This window comes from Thalassophryne amazonica, chromosome 6, assembly GCF_902500255.1.
Source record: "Thalassophryne amazonica chromosome 6, fThaAma1.1, whole genome shotgun sequence".
NCBI classification, from domain to species: Eukaryota; Metazoa; Chordata; class Actinopteri; order Batrachoidiformes; family Batrachoididae; genus Thalassophryne; species Thalassophryne amazonica.
Window position 1 is genome coordinate 103,907,347 of NC_047108.1, and position 21,791 is coordinate 103,929,137.

The window sequence follows — 21,791 nt, forward strand, 5'->3', positions numbered from 1 at the left end:
GCATTTCACCATTACTCTGGCAGAGGAACAACACATCAAATTGGCAACTCAGGACCGAGGGGTGACCTGGGAGCCCCTGGGTGACTTGAGATGGGCTAACGCTTGAGTTGGCTAAACTAAATCACATTTTAGTCAACACTATGACAAACTGAACCAAAATATGCTGTCAAAATTCACAAAAATACATAGCTTAATGTAGAAACACAAAGGAAGACAGCAAAATAAAAGTGTAACTATGAGAAAGGTCACAAATTTCTATTCACAACTGGAAGAAAACCAATAAACATCATATGTGGAAGAAGGAGTTTTCAAAGTAGTGTTTTATTCATCATTTTAGATAAGAAGTTATTTTAACCATGACACAGACCCCACTGTGACTTTTTCCAAAATCCAGATTCAAATCAAACCATGTCTGGCTATTATCACAAAAATAGTGTTATATTCAATACATGTCTGCCCTCTGCTGTTTTAAAGCGTACATTCCACAAGCTGATGTGTACTTATTTCCATTTGGCCATGTGCAAGTCTCCCTAAAATAATTTATTCTTGATAAGTCAAACTCCAAATACTTTTTTTTTTTTTGCTTTTTACTTAATTGTACAGAAAAGCAAATAATTCACACACACTGCTTTAGCATTTTCCAATAGTTTAGTTCCAATAATATTGAATAAGGATATTACACATTTCTGTCTGAGCTCATATATTTTTATTCAAATAGTTTTATGGCAACTGATGTTGAAAACAGTAGAAACAAATACTTAACACAAGCATGTTCTTTAAAAAAAAAAGCTGGTTTGTCCTTGTAACTTTATTAAAAATTTGCAATAATGAATTGGATTGTAATGTGCAGACAGCCGTTTGTCATCTAAAATTTACGTAGAAAATTAAAACCTTTTGAGATACGACGCAAGTCAGCAAAATAGAAATCCCTACATACCATTTTTAATTAGTTACATCAAGAATCTTAAAATTGACCTTTATTTGTTGCTTCACCTCTGCCAAGGTCCCATATAAATGCACATTTTAAATTATACACAGTTCCACTTGAATGTTCGTATTAAAAAAACAAAATCTGATCCCACCTTCCATCCTGCAGTTGTCAGTGTTTAACTGAGTGACACAGCAATCGTGACTAAATCACAGATCGGCTTCTTTGAGCCTTCACAGTCATCAATCCAAGTCAGTCTGAAGCATTTGTACAGAAACCATGGAGAGTTTGAGTAGTTCTCCAGTTACCATTCTCAAAGGCAAAATAGAAGTCTCGTCAATTATTACACATCATCGCTGTGTAACTGCCGTCTGGCTTCACATCCCCATCCCCATCCTCATCTTCTGTATCAAAGAGTTCATCTTCAAAAAATGAGCCTCCGATTCCATATTCCTGTGCATGATCTGACACCTCATTTGGCAACAAGTGTGGTGACCCTTCAACAAAATCAGCAAACCTGTGGATTATAGTTTATAATGTCAGTGAATATTCTACGTAAGACTTCACCACATACAACCACATATTACTCCTTCAGAGTAAGTTGTACCTATCACGCATATTTACACAGGTGATATTTTGTTTCAGAGCACGATGAAAGTCAACATATGAGTTTCATAGGTTCATACAGACTTCTATATGCAGTCTGACAGAATGCGAAGACAATTTCTAAAGTTGCACTTTTATCTGTATATGGAACCCAAAGCGTTTCCCTAGGGATGAATGTAATACTGGACAGGACCTCAGTGCAGCACATGTGCACACCACAGTATGTGCTGTTACTTAAGGATTTTTAAATTCTAAAAATAAACCACAGACAAATAAACGTGATGGAAAACATATTATGTTATTTGATATAGAGGAACATGGATTGCTGGCCCACATTGTTGAGAAAAACTACAATAAAAATGTGAGTCCATTTGATTTTTTTTTTCCCCACCATCAAAGACGACGAAGAAGAGGAGGAGAACATTCCCACAAACAGCGGGAGAAGAAGAAAACTAGAAGGGTGGAAATGAGAGTGGGGACTTTGAATGTTGGTAGTATGACTGGTAAAGGGAAAGAGCTGGCTGATATGATGGAGAGGAGAAAGGTAGACATATTGTGTGTGCAAGAGACCAAGTGGAAGGGAAGTAAGAGCAGGAGCATCGGCGGTGGGTACAAGTTGTACCATGGTGAGGACAGGAAGAGAAATGGTGTTGGGGTCATTTTAAAGGAAGAGTATGTTAAAAGTGTGATGGAGGTTAAGCGAGTGTCTGACAGGGTGATGAGTGTGAAGCTGGAAATTGAAGGGGTGATGATGAATATCATCAGTGCATATGCCCCACAGGTAGGTTGTGAGATGAACGAGAAAGAAGATTTCTGGAGTGTGTTAGATGAGGTGGTGGAGAGTCTGCCCAAGCATGAAAGAGTGGTGATAGGAGCGGACTTCAATGGGCATGCTGGTGAGGAAACAGAGGTGATGAGGAAGAATGGATAGGTATGGTATCAAGGATAGGAATGGGGAAGGACAGATGGTAGATGATTTTGCAAAAAGGATGGAAATGGCTGTGGTGAATACCTACTTTAAGAAAAGGGAGGAGCACAGGGTAACATTTAAGAGTGGAGGAAGGTGCACACAGGTGGACTACATTCTTTATAGGAGATGCAAGCTAAAAGAAATCAGAGACTGTAAGGTGGTGGCAGGAGAGAGTGTCATAAGACAGCATAGGATGGTTGTGAGATTTGTAGGATGACTTTAGAAGTAAAGAAGAAGAAGAGAGTGAGAGCTCAACAAAGGATCAGCTGGTGGAAGCAGAAAGAGGAGGACTGTTGTGTGAAATTTAGCGGGCAGGTGAGAGAACCACTGGTTGGAAGGGAAGCAATTTTGGACAACTGGAAAAGTACTGCAGATGTGGTGAGGGAGACAGCTAGGACAGTACTGGGTATGACATCTGGACAGTGGAAGAAAGACAAGGAGACTTGGTGGTGGAATGAAGAGGTCCAGGAAAGCATAAGGAGAAAGAGGTTGGCGAAAAAGTTTTGGGATAGTCGGAGAGATGAAGAAAGTAGACAGGAGTATAAGGAAATGCGGTGTAAGGTGAAAAGAGAAGTGGCAAAGCGAAGGAAAAGGCATATTGCGAGCTGTACAAGAAGTTGAACAGTAAGGAAGGAGAAAAGGACTTGTACGGATTGGCCAGACAAAGGGACAGAGCTGGAAAGGATGTGCAGCAGGTTAGGGTGGTAAAAGATGCACATGGTAATGTGCTGACAAGTGAGGAGTGTGTGCTGAGAAGGTGGAGGGAATACTGTGAAGAGCTGATGAATAAAGAAAATGAGCGAGAGAAAAGGCTGGATGATGTGGTGAGAGTAAATCAGGAAGTACAAGAGATTAGTAAGGAAGAAGTGAGGGCTGCTATGAAGAGGATGAAGAGTGGAAAGGCAGTTGGTCCAGATGACATTCCAGTGGAGGCATGGAAATGTCTAGGAGAGATGGCAGTAGAATTTCTAACCAGATTGTTTAATAAAATCTTGGAAAGTGAGAGGATGCCTGAGGAGTGGAGACAAAGTGTGCTGGTTCGTATTTTCAAGAACAAGGGTGATGTGCAGAGCTGCAATAACTACACAGGCATAAAGCTGATCAGCCACAGCATGAAGTTATGGGAAAGAGTGGTAGAAGCTAGGCTTAGAAAACAGGTGACTATCTGTGAGCAGCAATATGGTTTCATGCCGAGAAAGAGCACTACAGATGCAATGTTTGCTCTGAGAATACTGTTGGAGAAGTACAGAGAAGGACAGAAAGAGTTACATTGTGTGTTTGTGGACTTAGAAAAAGCTTATGACAGGGTGCCAAGAGAAGAGCTGTGGTATTGTATGAGGAAGTCTGGAGTGGCAGAGAAGTATGTTAGGGTAGTGCAGGACTTGTACAAGAATAGTGTGACAGCAGTGAGATGCGCAGTCGGAATGACAGACTCATTCAAGGTGGAGGTGGGATTACACCAAGGATCAGCTCTGAGTCCTTTCTTGTTCACAGTGTTGGTGGACAGGTTGACGGATGAGATCAGACAGGCGTCCCCATGGACTATGATGTTTGCAGGTGACATTGTGATCTGCAGTGAGAGTAGAGAGCAAGTTGAGTCTAGTCTGGAGAGGTGGAGATATGCTTTGGAGAGAAGGGGAATGAAAGTCAGTAGAAGCAAGACTGAGTACATGTGTGAATGGGAGGGAGCCCAGTGGAACAGTGCAGTTACAAGGAATAGAAGTGGTGAAAGTAGATGAGTTTAAATATTTGGGGTCAAATGTTCAAAGTAATGGAGAGTGTGGTAAAGAGGTGAAGAAGAGAGTGCAGACAGGGTGGAGTGGGTAGAGAAAGGTGGCAGGAGTGATTTGTGACCGAAGAATATCAGCAAGAGTGAAGGGGAAAGTTTACAAGACAGTAGTGAGACCAGCTATGTTGTATGGCTTAGAGATGGTGGCACTAACAAAAAGACAGGAGGCAGAGCTGGAGGTGGCAGAGCTGAAGATGTTGAGATTCTCTTTGGGAGTGACAAGAATGGACAAGATTAGGAATGAACATATCAGAGGGACAGCTCAGGTGGGACGGTTTGGAGACAAAGTCAGAGAGGCAAGATTGAGATGGTTTGGACATGTGCAGAGGAGGGACCCAGGGTATATAGGGAGAAGGATGCTGAGGATGGAGCTACCAGGCAGGAGGAGAAGAGGGAAGCCAAAGACGAGGTTTATGGATGTGCTGAGGGAGGACATGCAGGTGGTTGGTGTGACAGAGGAAGATACAGAGGACAGGGTGTGATTTTTGTGCATTGTTGTGTACTTTTATTGATTGGATTTCTTTTCTTTGGTGCTCATTATTGTTAATGAACATGTGATTTTTTTCTGTCTGAAAGTTGCACAGAGTAGAAATTGCAGGACCTCCCAAACTACTTAAAATAAATAAAATAAAACAACAAACTGTGCCTCATAGGGTAACTGTGAATCTGTCATCACAAAAATACATGCATTTAATCATGGAATACATAAATTTTGATTTAGTGAAATAAAGTTCTTAAGGCTCTGCTGACACCCTATTTGTTTACAACATTAACAAAAAATGTGTAGCAACAAATGGTCAGCATAACAACCTTTTTGGAGACTGAAGCCTTGACACGGCCTTCCATGGACTGAACTCTGGGGAGTTACAGAACTTCCTCAACTCTTCCAGTGCTCGCTGAGTCTCTACCTCTCCTTGTATCTGATACTCCTCCTCAGTCAACAGGCGACGTGGCTCTGGCTTCCAGTGAATATATGTTCTGACTTTCCTGCACATCACATCAAGTGTTCAATTAAAATGTTAAAATAATAACTTGTTTGTTATTGTTTGGTTTAATACAAAACATTACACATTATATTAACTAAGTATCAAGCCAAACCCTGTTTTAGTGTGAATTTGTGGAGGATTACCACATCACCTTCCATTGCCATTCAGTCTGCAGACCTACCTCCATGCAGCCAGCACAAAGTGGACTGGGTACTCCAGATTTTTGGAGACAAAAGCTGCTACGATGATAGCTAAGGCAACTTGCTGAATCTGAATTCCAGAATAAATCAGCAACAGGCCAAACAGCTGCAGTGTCCACGACAGAATGTCAATACTCTTCTCATCCACCAGAGGACCGTAACGATAACACGCAGCAAAGCTGATGAAGCCCACCACTGCTACGTAACCTGAGGAAACAACAAAAAAAAAAAAACAAACAAAAAAAAAAAAACACTAATAACAAAGTACAGAGCTTTGCAGAGCAAAAGCGACTGTTTTGGCAGCCTCTGTAAAAGTTCTGTGATTCAAGTCAAAAGGCAGAATGCAAGGCAGCTGCAATCATGCATATGCTTACACAATGTACACTACAGAAAGCAAATTACACAATTACAAATTACAGATGAAATACCTGTCAGTAAAATATCTGCCTAGTGGTCTTAATATCTCTACACACCAGTCTCAGATATCATTAACCATCTCACTTTAGTGTGACATTTCTATTTGTGAAAAATTGCTGTGAGAAGGTTCATCACTCTGTACCAAATGCCAGCTTCCAGTGTTCTGTGAGAATTAATGCCAGGTTCTTGTAGACAAGCTGGATGGTGTACAGCGAGAATGACCAACCACCAACAACCAGCATATAAAAGGAGTTATTCTGTAAAACCAGAGAAAGAAAAATAGTAAGTATGAGATCAAGTTAGACAGGATTCAAGGATTCAAAAGGAGTTTATTGTCATATGCAAATAGGAACATGTTCCCTGCACAATGAATGTGTTTAACTGCATTTTACCCATCCTAATTGCCAGTTAGGAGCAGAGGTCGCCTTTTTTTGGCACCCGGGGACCAGCTCCACATGTATATCCCTGCCCTAGGTCACGAGCAGGGCTGAGCAAACCTTGACCGGCCTCATGACACACTTAAACAACAACACACATAAGCCAGCCAGGTACATGAACACATATAAAAGCACACACAAGGAAAGAATTGGGAAAAGAAAAACCTCCATTGCTGCTGTGTTGAACTCACGCAGCAGCACTGGAGAGCAAAAAAACCCATAGCACAGAAAAACAGTCATAACAAAAAACAAATCACGACAGACAACAGACAACAGCCGAGACTTGGATGTGTCCAGTGTTCAGACAGACAGCCCGGAAGGCCGCCCATGGCACCATCGACAGGCCTTATCTGTCCATCCTGGGGGGGATCCCAGTCCTGAATCAGTCCACCAGAGTCTCAAGGTCCCACAGTCAACATCTCAGGACTGGGAAGGGAGGGAGGGAGGGGAAGACGAAGAGGCGGGGGAGATGAGGAGCGAGGCTATCAGGAGTGTTCCCCGGAGGGAGGATTTTATCCCAGCAGCCTTGAAGGACAGCTGGTGTTTGGAAACCAAATAGATAATCAGATTAACAGACGCCTGGCAGATTCCACAGTCTGAAACTTCAGAGTGGCTCCCAAATACATCTGAATAGAGGAGATGTGGTCTTATTGACGATCAAAGCGGCTTTCCAGTGCAGCCATTCTCCCCAAGATGGATTTCAACGTGCGGTTGACACCCGCCGACTGAGCTGACACTGCCCTTCCAATCGAATCAATCATGTGGGGCAGCCTGGACGGGCCAATTAATGCCGCCTCCACCTTCTTAATTTTCCGGTAAACCAGTGCTATGGCTGCCCCACACAGCAGAAACCCGGTCACCACAGCTCCAAATAAGTAAACATCTTCAACGTCCTCCACAGACAATGTGTACAGGCACATGACTTGCCACCTCCGCCAGCTGTCCATCACGTAACCCGCCACATGTGTCCCGGCAGGACAGGTCGGGTCCTCCGCTCCCGAGTGTCTTGTGGAAAAAACAGTGTCAATTGCGTTCAGACACCACTTGATCAGATCCATTTTGCCGTTTTCCAGAGGAGCAGGGCTGGCAGCCTCACAAACAAAACACGCTACAGTAGCAGGAAAGTTGGGGAGGGAGGAGGAGAGAAAAATGCGACTGTCCCGACCGAGAGCAAGAAGGCAAAAAAAAACAAACAAAAAAAAACAGACAGACATATCTGTCCTTACCTTTGGCAAAAAGCGTGCCAGAACAAAAATGAGGATGATGAGAGAAGCGATTATTCCTGTACTCATGCCAGCTGAGTAGTAGAAAATTTGACTCCTTTATGGTAAAGGGACAAAAAAAAAAAATTTAATTAAAGACATAATTAAGCCATTAAATCTTATTATGGTAAATATAAGTTTAAAAGAACTAAATACCTGCTGAGTGAGTTTGCAAAGACAAACAACAGTGCCCCCATGAGGAATACTAAAAACAGGTAAATGTCAAACTCTAAGGTGGAAGGGAAAATGTAATAATTTAGTGTCAGTCAGCCAAAAAAAAACAAAAAAACGGTTGTGGTTTGGCTTCCACTTACTGCGAAGGGCCTTAACAGTGTACTCAGTGGTCTCATCAGCGGGGTCGATCTTGAAGCAGGTCTTCTTGCTGTACAGACTGATGTTAATTGTGGTTTCATTGTACCGCTCATGTATGAAGCTCAAGAGGAAACCAAGCACACTGAACTGCTCCAGCTCCTGCAGCTTCTGTTCATCTCTTACAGTTTCAACTTTAAACAGTTTTGAGCTCCACACTCGGACCTGTTAGGAATACATCATTAATGTGGAATGAAAGCACTGTGATTTTTATCAGTGTGCGGTTGGTTTCATGTGGCGCTGCTGAAACTGAGTGGCCACTAGTGGTCACTGCTCTGGTAAAAAAAAAAAAAACTTTCCATTCTGTGCTGATGCAATAATTTACTTTAAAGAAAGGGGACCATTTGAGAGAGTTAAAGGTGGTTTTCTGTTGCAGGGGTGGTGGTCAAGTGGTTAAGTTCAGAAGGTTCCGGGTTCAAATCCCACCCCTGCCACATTTCTCCATGTAATGTGGAGTTGCATCAGGAAGGGCATCCGGCGTAAAACTTGTGCCAATTCAACATGCAGATCCACCTTGGATTTGCTGTGGCGACCCCAAGTGCAAACAAGGGAGCAGCCGAAGGGACTTACTAAAGGTGGTTTTCTGTTTACTTACTAGATTGTTGTACTCAGTGGTGGGCACAGATAACCAAAAAATTAACTTCGATAACAGATATTCAGATAACTGAAAAGTTATCTTTGATAAAGATAAAACAATAAACCACCCAAAAATGTATCGGAAGTTACAGATAACCGATAACAGATAAATTCCAATATTGTCTCTGGTACATTTACAACTACTAATAAAACAAATTTAAGTTTTAATGCTACAATAGCTTCTAATAATATTAAAAGTAACAACAGACCCAAACAATGAGACCACACTTTTGTCTTTGAACATTCTGCCCCTGCTGGAAGCACTTGCTCACTACAGAGCTCCCAGTAGAGGCACTCAGAGCAGCCATAAAGCCAACTCTCTATCAGTCTCAACACTCCGGTCAGGTGGAGGTCTTGAAAAATAAAGTCATGCTGACTTATGGTTTTGATTTATAAATAACATTAATACCGATAGAATAACTCCATTAATGTCAATTCTGTCATTTGTACAAAGTTAAAATATAGCATATATCTTAATGTTGAATAATGCACTAATTCTGAGGTTTTGTAACAAACAGACAGATCGCAAAGGATTCTGGGTAAAATGTGCCTCTGCTAAACACCGATTGGTTCAGTCATTCATTATGTAAACCAACACATTAATGTGATGTGTGTTGGTGTTAACAGATAAATGTGCTTTTGTAAAATATTCAATTTTTTTATTTGTAAAAACAGGCATTTTTACGGCGTCCTGGAAGTGTCATCGCAAAATGTTTTGTATGTGGAGAGAATGTGCGCACATTTTATTATATTGTAAAACGTGCACTCAATATTGTCTTGACACATAAATGTTGGCTTTCCACTGTGCGAGTTTTGGCCCTTTTTCAGATGATTTTTCATTCGTGCGAGAATTTTTTGAACCGAGTTTCAGGTTAATCGCGCATCCTGCATCATGTAGTGTACATGGAGTAACAAGCTGTGTTTAACATCTCAGGACCACCTCCTGATCGCCGATCATATGGTCCAATGAAAATCAAACCTGTTTGATATTATTCTGGTCGGCCGTCATGAGGGTATCCTGCTGCTGAAGAGCTACAAGCATCTAACCGCTCGCACTGTGCCTGTGCAAACACCGCAGAGCTGTCTTGTAATGTTTTGTTTTTTTTTTTTTTTGCTGCTGTTTTGTTTTTAAACTTCATTTGTAAAAAAAAAAAAAAAAAAGCCATTTGCAAAGCCAAAAAGTTGATTTGGTGCCCAGACGCTTAGTACTTAGGGCGAATACTGCCATGAACACTACTGGCCAGTAGATGGCAGTAGAGGCCTTGAAAACAAAATTCCAGATAATCCCTGTCTGCTACATTTAAAATGCGTGGAATTTAACAAATGCAAATACAATAACAACGTCTATAAATCCAGAGAATATATTCACGAGAGTTTTAGGCACTAGAGTTTAATGCTGTTGTCCGTGGAGCCTGAACAGAGTGTCTGAAATGCAATTGTCCTGTCGTGACTGTACTGAGATTACATCATCCTACCCATAATGCACTGCTGGAAACAGCATGTGTTCACAAAACCTTAAAAATTAGCACATTACTTTAAAACTAAAACAAATATCAGATATTTTCACTTTATAAAACTTTAGACATGACAGTAATTTTAAATAACTTGTCCAAAATTAGTTTGGTTAAAAACCACTGAAAAACCAAAAGTGTTGACTATTCTCAACAAACTGTTGAAATTACCGGTAGTTAACTATGTTTTTATGTGGAGGAAAAATGAACAACTGTGAAGCACATTGAGGAAACAGTTCAAAGTCTTTATGTGACAGAGAGAGAGTGTATGCAGGATGGAGTGGGTGAAAAAGAGTGTCAGAAGTCATTTTTAATATAAGGGTATCTGTATTAGTGAAATATGCATTGTTTGGAGGCAGAGCTAAGATACTGCAGTTTTCATTGGGAGTGATTAGGACAGTCGGGATTAGTAACTAGGAATTAGTTTGGAAACGGTGAGAGAAGCAAGATAGATGGTCTGAGTGTGCTCACAGGAGGGATGTGCAGTATATAGGGAGAAAGATGGTGAGGATGGAGCCGCCAGTCAAGAAGAGAAGAATGAGGTCAAAGAGGAGGCTAATGGATGTCATGAGGGAAGACATGCATGTGACTGGTGTGACTATAAAAAGATGCAGAGGACATGTGTAGATGGATACAGATGATCGATAATGGCAACCCTTAACAGGAGCAGCCAAAAGAAGAACACATTCTGTAAGGTTGATGCAGAAATGTCTGCAGCAGCTTTGGGCTTGCTCCTGGGTTTTGTATTTTTTGTCTCCCCCCCCCCCCCCCCCCCCCCCCCCAGTTTTAATGTGTACTTTCTGACATGTTGAAAGAATAGTTGAAGAAAAGCCAATACCTGTATTCTTGTCCAGGTGTGCTTCCAGGTGGGCACTATGGAGTTGTGGTAGCAGAAGTAATTGGATCCTGTTTTGACATACTCCTGTCCATCCTGCAGAACGGTTACCTGAGGTGTGTTACCTAGGTTTAAAAAAAGAAGACATGTATGTAATGCTGGTAAGACTGTCACACATTAAAATGCGGTATAGCGTGTACAGTACTCCCGTTGGATTTTCATGCTAAAATTGATTTTGTTGCTGTTTGGGCTTCAATAGGGCCTAGACTGTCAGAAAATGATGAGGTTCAAATTTTCATCAGACCCCTGCTTCTCTTCTGCAAGGGGGCAAACATTAGTACAGGGGTAAATTGAAAAAGTTCAATTATATTAAAATATACACCAATATATATCTGTGTTGTTCAGAGGATTAAAATAAGGCATAGTTTGTCTAGGTTCTGACCAATAGTTACACAGGTTCAAGGTCATTCTGGGGTAAATGCTCAGAAGTTACTGAAAGTGGTGTCAAATGATTCCTCTTGTCATACTGAAGCAGAAAATGCATTTTAACTGATTTGGTGATGGCACCATTTGTAACATCCAGGGAAAGTCTTGGTGACCCCCATAGATAGACCCTTGATACATTTTGCCATTTATTTAAGCCACACAATGTAAAATAGTACATTTTTGGATCCTATGAGACAATACAAACAACTTGTGAACAATTTCAACTTAATCTGAGCATCGGGCAAATTTTACCACAGGATTGATTGATTTTACACCTTGAACCATTATGGGGCTGTACCGCTTTAACTAAAGGTTGGAACCTTGGAAAATATATACTTTTCCCAATCCTTATAAAGAGACAAACATGTTAGTTCCACTAAAAAACAATTTGACTCCATTTCAAATTTTCCCCGGCACCAACATTGTCCCTCCTTGAAGAACGGGGCAGCAGTCTGAAAATTTGAACCGCATCATTCAAGAAAATCAATTTTAGCACAAAAATAATGCGGGAGCTGTTTCATTGACATATGATACGACACTATTACCTTACAAATATATGCTTTAGTGAAAAGAAAACCTGCAATAACACATTTTTAAAAAATGGCATTTGTCCTGAATAACGTCAAGCAGCTAAAGTCATTGGATCAACAATGTATCAAGAGATAAGATTATTATCATCATAACTAACATGGGACAAAGCATTTCAAAAGTAGAATGCTGTCACATACATGGGTGGAAACATTATACCTTAATGCTTAAATAAAAGCCTGTAAAAGATGCTTATGTTTATTACAATGTTATAATAAACAAAATTTGTAGTCCATATGTCCCTTTTTAAATCTGAAGAAAAAAACCCAGATATTACTGACAGTGACATGAAGCAGGCAAAAAAGGGAAATGTGCTTTTGTAATCATTTGTTTGAAATCGACTCTATGATTGTGTCCTTGTGAACACTATCTTACAAACATCACAAGGATATGAAAGAAAGTTTGTGAGGTGATGGTTCCTGGTTAGGAAGTAGTCCATCCATCCATTTTCTATACCCACTTATACCAATTAAGGGACACAAATGAATACTTAATTGACAGAAAATTTAATCACAGTTTTATATTATGTATAGTGGATAATGAGTTGGGTTACCAATAAGTCTACCTGGGCTTCATTCCCAGTCACGCTTTCATGTTCTTAGCCAAGACACTTCATCTGCATTGTCCCAGTCCACCCAGCTGTAAATGGGTACTGGCCTTGAGTGGGAGAGTAACCTGTGATGTACTAGTATCTCATCCAGGGGAACTCGCAGGCTCTCATCGATTTCATGCTACAGTATCCCGGGATAAGGACCAACACCAATGCTATATACAAGTTTTACTTCTTCTGATTATTATGACATTCGTTTAATCATCTGTCAAGCAAAAATGGCACACAATTTCTGTTCTCAAATTCATAGCAGGTTCTTTCAGCTTTTCATTCAGGGGTTGCCACACAGATCAGATATGGACCTGTGTATTGATTTGGCAGATTTTACATCAGATGTCCTTCCTGACGCAACTCTACAACACATGGAGAATGGACACAGGTGATCTTGAAGTAGGAACCTTCTGATCTCAAAGCGTCACACTGCCCTTAATCTCAGCTTTATAAATGTGATTATCTGTCTGTATTGTATTTTGGAAAGTCTGACAGACAATAAAAAAAGAACACAAACACTTGAACCTGGAGTATAGAAAATTAGATCGACATTGTTAAAATTATTTTCTGACATTTAACAAACCAGTTAATCAAAACTACAATAACCAGATGACTCGATACAACAGCCGCCATCTTGACATTGAGACTTCTGGTTAGTGAGCCTCTCACGCCCATGTTTGGCATCATTAGAAACACCTGCTCAGCTGTCAGATTTCCAGGGAGTGAAATGGCCACTGGAGGTGAATTCCACACCGTATCGGAAAGTAATTTTGTTGTCATTGTCTTGTTAACCCACAAGGAATGAGGAGTGCTGCAGTGGTATGACTATCGCTCTAAAGCACTGGTAACACAGAACTAGCGAAGGACACTGAAGCCAAAGCGAAACAGTAAATCTGGACTTGCATTGACTTTCAGAGACATCATTTAACCGTCGTCCAGCTCCGTTGTTATGACACCGCACGGAGCGGCTGATTGATCCATTGTTATGACGCCTCACGGAGCGACTAACTAATCGAAGCTGGACACCAGTTAAACAATGTCTCTGATGTCAACATAGATCCAGATTAGGTTAGGGAGTTAGGGTTAGGGAGACATGGTTTCTTTCACTATTATTTGATTTCTACATGCGACTGACATTGTTACTCAAGAATTCAAAAGGCTATTCCTATCGCCACACAACTCGAACCACACACGATAAAGTTTTTTGACAGTTGTTGTTACTGAAAGAAGCCACGTCTCCCTAACCGGATAGAGTTGTGACGTCATCATGCATGTGTGTAGGAACCTGCCTAGCAGGATCCTGAAAATCCTCCATTCAGGGCCGGCGGTCGGGCTAAGGGTTTAAGCGCCGCGGGGGCTGCTGGGTAATGTCAAAGGTCAAGCATTCCCAGGATCACAAACACAAAACAAACTCACGAATAAATAAATAAAACCCCAAACATTGTCATCATCGTTATCAAAAGCAGTAAAAAGCAGTATTAAATAATAATCACAGTTTACCTCTATTTTATATTGATAAACGTTGTGGTCGTAAACATTACGCAAAACAAACACACAAAAAGTAAACACAACTACAATACAATATAAATAAGCGCTTGTCATTTTTTTCCAAATCGTCATCTCGCCACATAAATCATACATGCTAAAATAAATTAGCCTCACTAACAACACTGGATTGCCCCGTTTAAATCAACTTCTCCCTTTCTCATTACTTCTTAATACTGAGCCTTACCCGTATATTGACAAGACTTATGCGGTAAATATAAAAGCAAGATAAAGAAAAACATTAATTTAACACTTTCCAAATATAAATACTTCCTCCCGTTCATCCATCCCGCCATGATGAGAGCATCAAGTTCGACCCCATATGGCTCCGCCTTTTCCGCCTCTATGCACCAGGCACGCGCGCTTGGTGGAGTGACAGGCGGTCTGGCCAATTAGAAAATGAGATTGGGAAACGTCACTGCTGGGGTACGTTCAATAACACCACACACACACACACACACACACACACACACACACACACACACACACACACACACACACACACACACACACACACACACACACACACACACACACACACAGCGAGAAAGGAGGAAAATAACTCCAAGAGGGAAGGCGTTCTAGGATTTTTGGAAAAAAGCATGGTTGTTAATATCCCAATACTGCATCAAAAACAAGATGAGAGAGCTTCACATCATGGCTTTACACAACACACACATATACATATATGTATGTATGTATGTATATATATATATATATATATATATATATATATATATATATATATATATATATATATATATATATATATATATATATATATATACCCTGCTGTGCAGTGTTGTGGTGGAAATTACGGCAATAGTGTGGGAACTACATTTTGTTTAAAAAAATCACAACAGTTGTATGACATTGAATACCCCAATTATGTTTTGATTATTTTACTGATATTTTATTCAGAGATATTTTAAAACATTAGAAAAAAATGTTTCTTTACAATTCATTTTTATCATTGAAGATCAAAAGTCTGGGTGTGGGACAAGCACAAAACGGCAATATTTGCATATAATGATGCTGAAAAAGGTGAAAAAGTCATCATAGACTACTAGAACAAATTTCTTAACACACTTTCATTGTAAAGATAACTACAAAACTGTGAAATTTCCCCTTTTTTCTGTTTTTCATACAATATGATCAAAGGACATAATAAGTGCCCGTAGTCTAAAAATCACCCATAAATAAAATTGATTTGATTTTGATTTAATATGGTGTTAAGTTTCACACATACTGTATCCCTGGGGGTGACAAACCAAACCAATTTAGATCAGAGTGCTTTGTGGGGCTGATCACACCTGCTAAATGATGGACACCGCAAAGGGCTGTGATTGGTCGCTTTTCCAGTTTTGCTCCTTCGTCTTCCGTCATATTTTTATAGTTTTTGCAGCACGCATGCCGATTACATTTCCATCATGGATCAAATACATCCCTGACATCGGGGTGAATGTGAGGCATAATTGTAAAGCGCTTTGAACATCTGATGCAGATAGAAAAGCGCTATATAAATACAGTGAGGAAAATAAGTATTTGAACACCCCTGCGATTTTGCAAGTTCTCCCACTTAGAAATCATGGAGGGGGTCTGAAATTTTCATCTTAGGTGCATGTCCACTGTGAGAGACATAATCTAAAAAAAAAATCCGCAAATCACAATGTATGATTTTTATAATAATTTATTTGTATGTTACTGCTGCAAATAAGTATTTGAACACCTGAAAAATCAGTGTTAATATTTGGTACAGTAACCTTTGTTTGCAATTACAGAGGTCAAACATTTCCTGTAGTTTTTCACCAGATTTGCACACACTACAGCAGGGATTTTGGTCCACTCCTCCATACAGATCTTCTCTAGATCTAGATGTTTGGAGTTTCAGCTCCCTCCAAAGATTTTCTATTGAGTTCAGGTCTGGAGACTGGCCAGGCCACTCCAGGACCTTGAAATGCTTCTTACGGAGCCCCTCCTTAGTTGCCCTGGCTGTGTGTTTGGGGTCATTGTCATGCTAGAAGACCCAGCCATGACCCATCTTCAATGCTCTTACTGAGGGAAGGAGGTCGTCTGCCAAAATCTCGCAATATATGACCCCATCCATCCTCCCTTCAATACGGTGCAGTTGTCCTGTCCTCTTTGCAGAAGAGCACCCCCAGAGTATGATGTTTCCACCCCCATGCTTCACGGTTGGGATGGTTTTCTTGGGGTTGTTCTCATCCTCTAAACATGGTAAGAGGAGTTGATTCCAAAAAGCTCTATTCTGGTCTCATCTGACCACGTGACCTTCTCCCATGCCTCCTCTGGATCAGTCACTGGTGAACTTCAAACGGGCCTGGACATGTGCTGGCTTGAGCAGGGGGACCTTGCTGCCCTGCAGGATTTTAAACCATGACAGCATCATGTGTTACTAATGTAATCTTTGTGACTGTGGTCCCAGCTCTCTTCAGGTCATTTGACCAGGTCCTCCTGTGTAGTTCTGACCTTTCTCAGAATCATCCTTACCCCACAAAGTGAGATCTTGCATGGAATCCCAGACCGAGGGAGACTGACAGTCATCTTGTGTTTCTTCCACTTTCTAATAAATAATCATAACAGTTGTTGTCTTCTACCAAGCTGCTTGCCTGTTGTCCTGTAGTCCATCCCAGCCTTGTGCAGGTCTACAGTTTTGTCCCTGGTGTCCTTAGACAGCTCTTTGGTCTTGCTATGGTGGACTGGTTGGAGTGTGATTGAATGAGTGTGTGAACAGGTGTCTTTTATACAGGTAACAAGTTCAAACAGGTGCAATTAATACAGGTAAAGAGCGCAGAATAAGAGGGCTTCTTAAAGAAAAATTAACAGGTCTGTGAGAGACAGAATTCTTGCTGGTTGGCAAAAATCATACATTATGATTTCTGGATTTTTTATTTTTATTTTTTTTTTTTTAGATTATGTCTCTCACAGTGGACATGCACCTAAGATGAAAATTTCAGACCCCTCCATGATTTCTAAGTGGGAGAACTTATTTTCCTCACTGTATATATATGTTGTGTAAAATCAGACACCCTATTGTCATTTATTGAAAATGTGTTATTTCATATTTTGTTCATCAAGAGAGAAGCATTGAATACATTATCAACCTTTTAATATATTTTTGGTAAATTCCATATTCATAAATGCAGGATATTGAAAAGGACCCCAATTTACACGGACATCTGGCTGAATTTGAGCAATATGTATGCAGTATTAAGCTTGTAGACTCTCCCAAATGTTATAAAACTGTCAATCTCCACAAGGAACTTTTTAAAGGGAATTAATGTTAAAGAATCCTATTACTTTTGTTATTGTACAATTTCTTCTTCTTCTTCTATCTCTATTTATAATCGATAATACTGTGAATGTTATTGTTGCCTTGCCTTTTTTCATTTACTGTTTGTTGAAATAAAGTTTAAAAAAGTGATGGTGGCTTTTTGTTTAAGTATTTTTTTTCATATGTCTGCTTGTCCTCATTAAATCAACAATTAAATTAATAAATGACACATAACTCATGAATGAAACACCAATAAAAACTAAACTTGATGTGTAAGTGTGCTACCTGGTAAAATGGCAGCACAAGTCAGAAAAAGACAGACAGACAGACAGACAGATAGATGGATGCACGGGTCCTCTGCCAGAGGCCTGGGAGTTTGAGGGTTCGGTGCAGTATCTTAGCTGTTCCTAGGACTGCACTCTGCTGGACTTTACCTTCCACATCTGTTCCAGTTGCTCCTTCAGCTCTTGGTACTTCTCTGTTTTCTCGTGCTCCTTCTTTCTGATGTTGCTGTCAGCTGTGGCAGACGCCTGCCTCTATGAATCTGGTGCTTAGGTTGTGTTCTTTTGCTGTCATAATCAGAGTCTCTGTGCTGTCCTTTATGCCAGCCTTTTGTAGCCACTGATGGGTCTTCTTGATGTCAGCCACTTCCTCTATCTGTCGATGGTACATGCCATTGAGGAGCTTTGTCTTCCATGATATCTCTTCCTCCTTTTCCTCATCACCGTCTGTCTGCAGGCAGCTGAAAACACACATCTATCTATCTATCTACTGTATCTCTCTCTCTCTCTCTCTCTCTCTCTCTCTCTCTCTCTCTCTCTCTCTATATATATATATATATATATATATACAGTTGTGCAAGTTTACATACCCTGGCAGAATTTTAGCTTTTTTTGGCCATTTTTAAGAGAATATGAATGACAACACAAAAACTTTTTTTTTTCCAATCATGGTTAGTGGTTGGGTGAAGCCATTTATCATTTATTCTCAAACAACTGTGTTTCCTCTTTTTAAATCAAAATGACAAGAGAACTACCCAAATGACCCTGATCCAAAGTTTACATACCCCTGTTCTTAATACTGTGTGTTGCCCCCTTTAACATCAATGACAGCTTGGAGTCTTTTGTGGTAGTTTGTGGATGAAGCTCTCTGATGGTGAAGCTGCCACTGAATATGTCTTGGACTTTATTTACATCAATTACAAAGAAATACAAACAGTATGGCACTCTATGGTAAATCTGCATGGAGTAGACAGTTCTCAAAAACTGAGTAACTGTGCAAGAAGTAGAAGAGTGAGGAAAGCCACCAAGACACCCAGACAACCCAGAAGAAGTTATAGGCTTACGTGGCTGTGATTGGAGAAATTGTGCACAGTGCAAGCTTTGCATTTTGCATCACCACTCTTAGCTTCATAGTGGAGTAGTTTCTTTCACCAGAACAGATCAAATCCAGGCTTGCATCTCAGATGTACCTTCTGGCAATTTGTAGCTAAACTTTCAGGTCTTCTTTTTAAGAAAATCCTCTATACCACTTCATCATGAAGATGGATAACTGGTGATACAAAGTGAGGAAAGCCACCAAGACACACAGACAACCCAAAAGAAGTTATAAGCTTCTCTGGCTGTCTCCATATTTGTGCATCTGAATCTATTTGTTTGTCTATATGTGGCCCTGCAACAGACTGGAGTCCTGTCCAGGGTGTACCCCGCCTCATGCCCTATGACTGCTGGGATAAGCTACAGCCCCCGCGACCTGATCTTGGATAAGCAGTTGAAGATGAGTGTGTATATATTGATAATTTTTTTTTTTTTTTTTTTTTTTATTTTACTACAAAGACAGGAAGCAGGAATTCAAGACAGGGAGAGATATGCAGCAAAGGTCACCCAAGCCAGGATTCAAACATGGAGACATTGCAAAACACATATGGCACACTCTTAAACCCTTCAGCTACAACCCCTGGCAAAAATTATGGAATCACCGGCCTCAGAGGATGTTCATTCAGTTGTTTAATTTTGTAGAAAAAAGCAGATCACAGACATGACACAAAACTAAAGTCATTTCAAATGGCAACTTTCTGGCTTTAAGAAACACTATAAGAAATCAAGAAAAAAAGATTGTGGCAGTCAGTAACAGTTACTTTTTTAGACCAAGCAGAGGAAAAAAATATGGAATCACCCTGTAAAATTTCATCCCCAAAACTAACACCTGCATCAAATCAGATCTGCTCATTGACAATGACCCTATGTGTCTTTTTGCAAGGAATGTTTTTGCAGTTTTTGCTCTATGGCAAGATGCATTATCATCTTGAAAAATGATTTCATCATCCTTAAACATCCTTTCAATTGTCCAAAATATCGACATAAACTTGTGCATTTATTGATGATGTAATGACAGCCATCTCCCCAGTGCCTTTACCTGACATGCAGCCCCATATCATCAATGACTGTGGAAATTTACATGTTCTCTTCAGGCAGTCATCTTTATAAATCTCATTGGAACGGCACCAAACAAAAGTTCCAGCATCATCACCTTGCCCAATGCAGATTCGAGATTCATCACTGAATATGACTTTCATCCAGTCATCCACAGTCCACAATTGCTTTTCCTTGTAACCTTGTTTTTTCTGTTTAGGTGTTAATGATGGCTTTTGTTTAGCTTTCTGTATGTAAATCCCATTTCCTTTAGGCGGTTTCTTACAGTTCGGTCACAGACATTGACTCCAGTTTCCTCCCATTCGTTCCTCATTTGTTTTGTTGAGCATTTTCGATTTTTGAGACATACTGCTTTAAGTTTCTGTTTTGACGCTTTGATGTCTTCCTTGGTCTACCAGTATGTTTGCCTTTAACAACCTTCCCATGTTGTTTGTATTTGGTCCAGAGTTTAGACACAGCTGACTGTGAACAACCAACATCTTTTGCAACATTGCGTGATGATTTACTCTCTTTTAAGAGTTTGATAATCCTCTCCTTTGTTTCAATTGACATCTCTCGTGTTGGAGCCATGATTCATGTCAGTCCACTTGGTGCAACAGCTCTCCAAGGTGTGATCACTCCTTTTTAGATGCAGACTAACGAGCAGATCTGATATGATGCAGGTGTTAGTTTTGGGGATGAAATTTTACAGGGTGATTCCATAATTGTTTCCTCAGAATTGAGTGATTCCATATTTTTTTCCTCTGCTTGGTCTAAAAAAGTAACCGTTACTGACTGCCACAATTATTTTTTCTTGATTCCTTATAGTGTTTCTTAAAGCCAGAAAGTTGTCATTTGAAATGACTTTAGTTTTGTGTCATGTCTGTGATCTGCTTTTTTCTACAAAATTAAACAACTGAATGAACATCCTCCGAGGCTGGTGATTCCATAATTTTTGCCAGGGGTTGTATGACCACACCAGTATAATGCAATTTCAACAATTATTCCTGAATTCAACACCCAGTACTCAACTCAGTGGCTCATTAATTTGATAGCATTCAAAACATTACAGTTTTTAAAAAATACATTTGTATTTACTCCCTGGAAATAAGTAAGTCACTGTGTGATTATCACCAATGCAACTGTGTGTCAAAATTAATCCGAATGCAAGAGCACAGCACATTCTCTGTGTCAGAAATAGATAACACACACACACAGTCTGTATGTTTTGCATGTGTGTGTGTGTGCGTGCGCGCGTGCACGCACACACGCTTGCTTTACTTGTGTATTTTTCTTTTATATCTAAAAGAAATTAATGGACTGTAAAGCCAAATGTTACAATAAAGTAAGATAAGCTGAACTTATCAGTCCATTAACAGCTTCTTAAGGATATGGGTCATTTCTTTGTTTCTTTTTTATATTTCTACTGCACATGAATCATACGGGTTCCAACACAAGCTGACGTTAACAACTGAATTAACTTGAATTGAACTGAGTAATACCAGATGCCACGGTAGATTTATGGTTTGCACTATTGCCTCACAGCAAGAAAGTCATGAGATCACATCTTGTCTGTTTGTGGCCTCTGTGTGTGTGTGTGTGTGTGTGTGTGTGTGTGTGTGTGTGTGTGTGTGTGTGTGTGTGTGTGTGTGTGTGTGTGTGTGTGTGTGTGTGTGTGTGTGTGTGGTGTGTGTGTGTGTGGCTTCGATAGAGAAACTGGAGAGAGCTGACATTTGCCATTTGGTATGCTTGTGTATTTTGGGTCAAGGATGAACGCTGCAAAATAGAAAGTTTGTAGGACAAATGTTTTTGGAGAAATTAGCAATTTATCTAACCAGTAAACGATGGACATGTCCTACAATGCACCATGGGAGTTCAGGGTTTTAAATGCTGTTATTGTGGTTCATGTTAGTTTAACAGTG

At 40.2% G+C, this 21,791-nt stretch overlaps 1 protein-coding gene across 1 annotated transcript; it reads right to left on the minus strand.

The window, feature by feature from the left end:
- Window positions 1-689: 689 nt before the first annotated feature.
- On the minus strand, window positions 690-14,506 carry nemp1 (nuclear envelope integral membrane protein 1). The gene is made up of 9 exons (XM_034173057.1): window positions 14,354-14,506; window positions 10,950-11,071; window positions 7,910-8,129; window positions 7,752-7,824; window positions 7,560-7,653; window positions 6,039-6,153; window positions 5,461-5,686; window positions 5,104-5,280; window positions 690-1,445 (listed from the first exon to the last, which is right to left on the minus strand). Exons 1-9 carry the CDS (start codon window positions 14,460-14,462, stop codon window positions 1,265-1,267), a joined length of 1,317 nt encoding a protein of 438 aa, XP_034028948.1. The 5' UTR covers window positions 14,463-14,506; the 3' UTR covers window positions 690-1,264.
- Window positions 14,507-21,791: the final 7,285 nt, after the last annotated feature.

Excerpts from the sequence above, each read along its gene's own strand:
- nemp1 (XM_034173057.1), bottom strand. The coding sequence starts at position 14,462 with ATGGCGGGATGGATGAACGGGAGGAAGTATTTATATTTGGAAAGTGTT. Across the intron at positions 7,654-7,751 it reads TTTGCAAACTCACTCAGCAG|GAGTCAAATTTTCTACTACT; the intron begins GTATTTAGTTCT and ends TTTACCATAAAG. Across the intron at positions 5,281-5,460 it reads TTTGTGCTGGCTGCATGGAG|GAAAGTCAGAACATATATTC; the intron begins GTAGGTCTGCAG and ends TGTGATGTGCAG.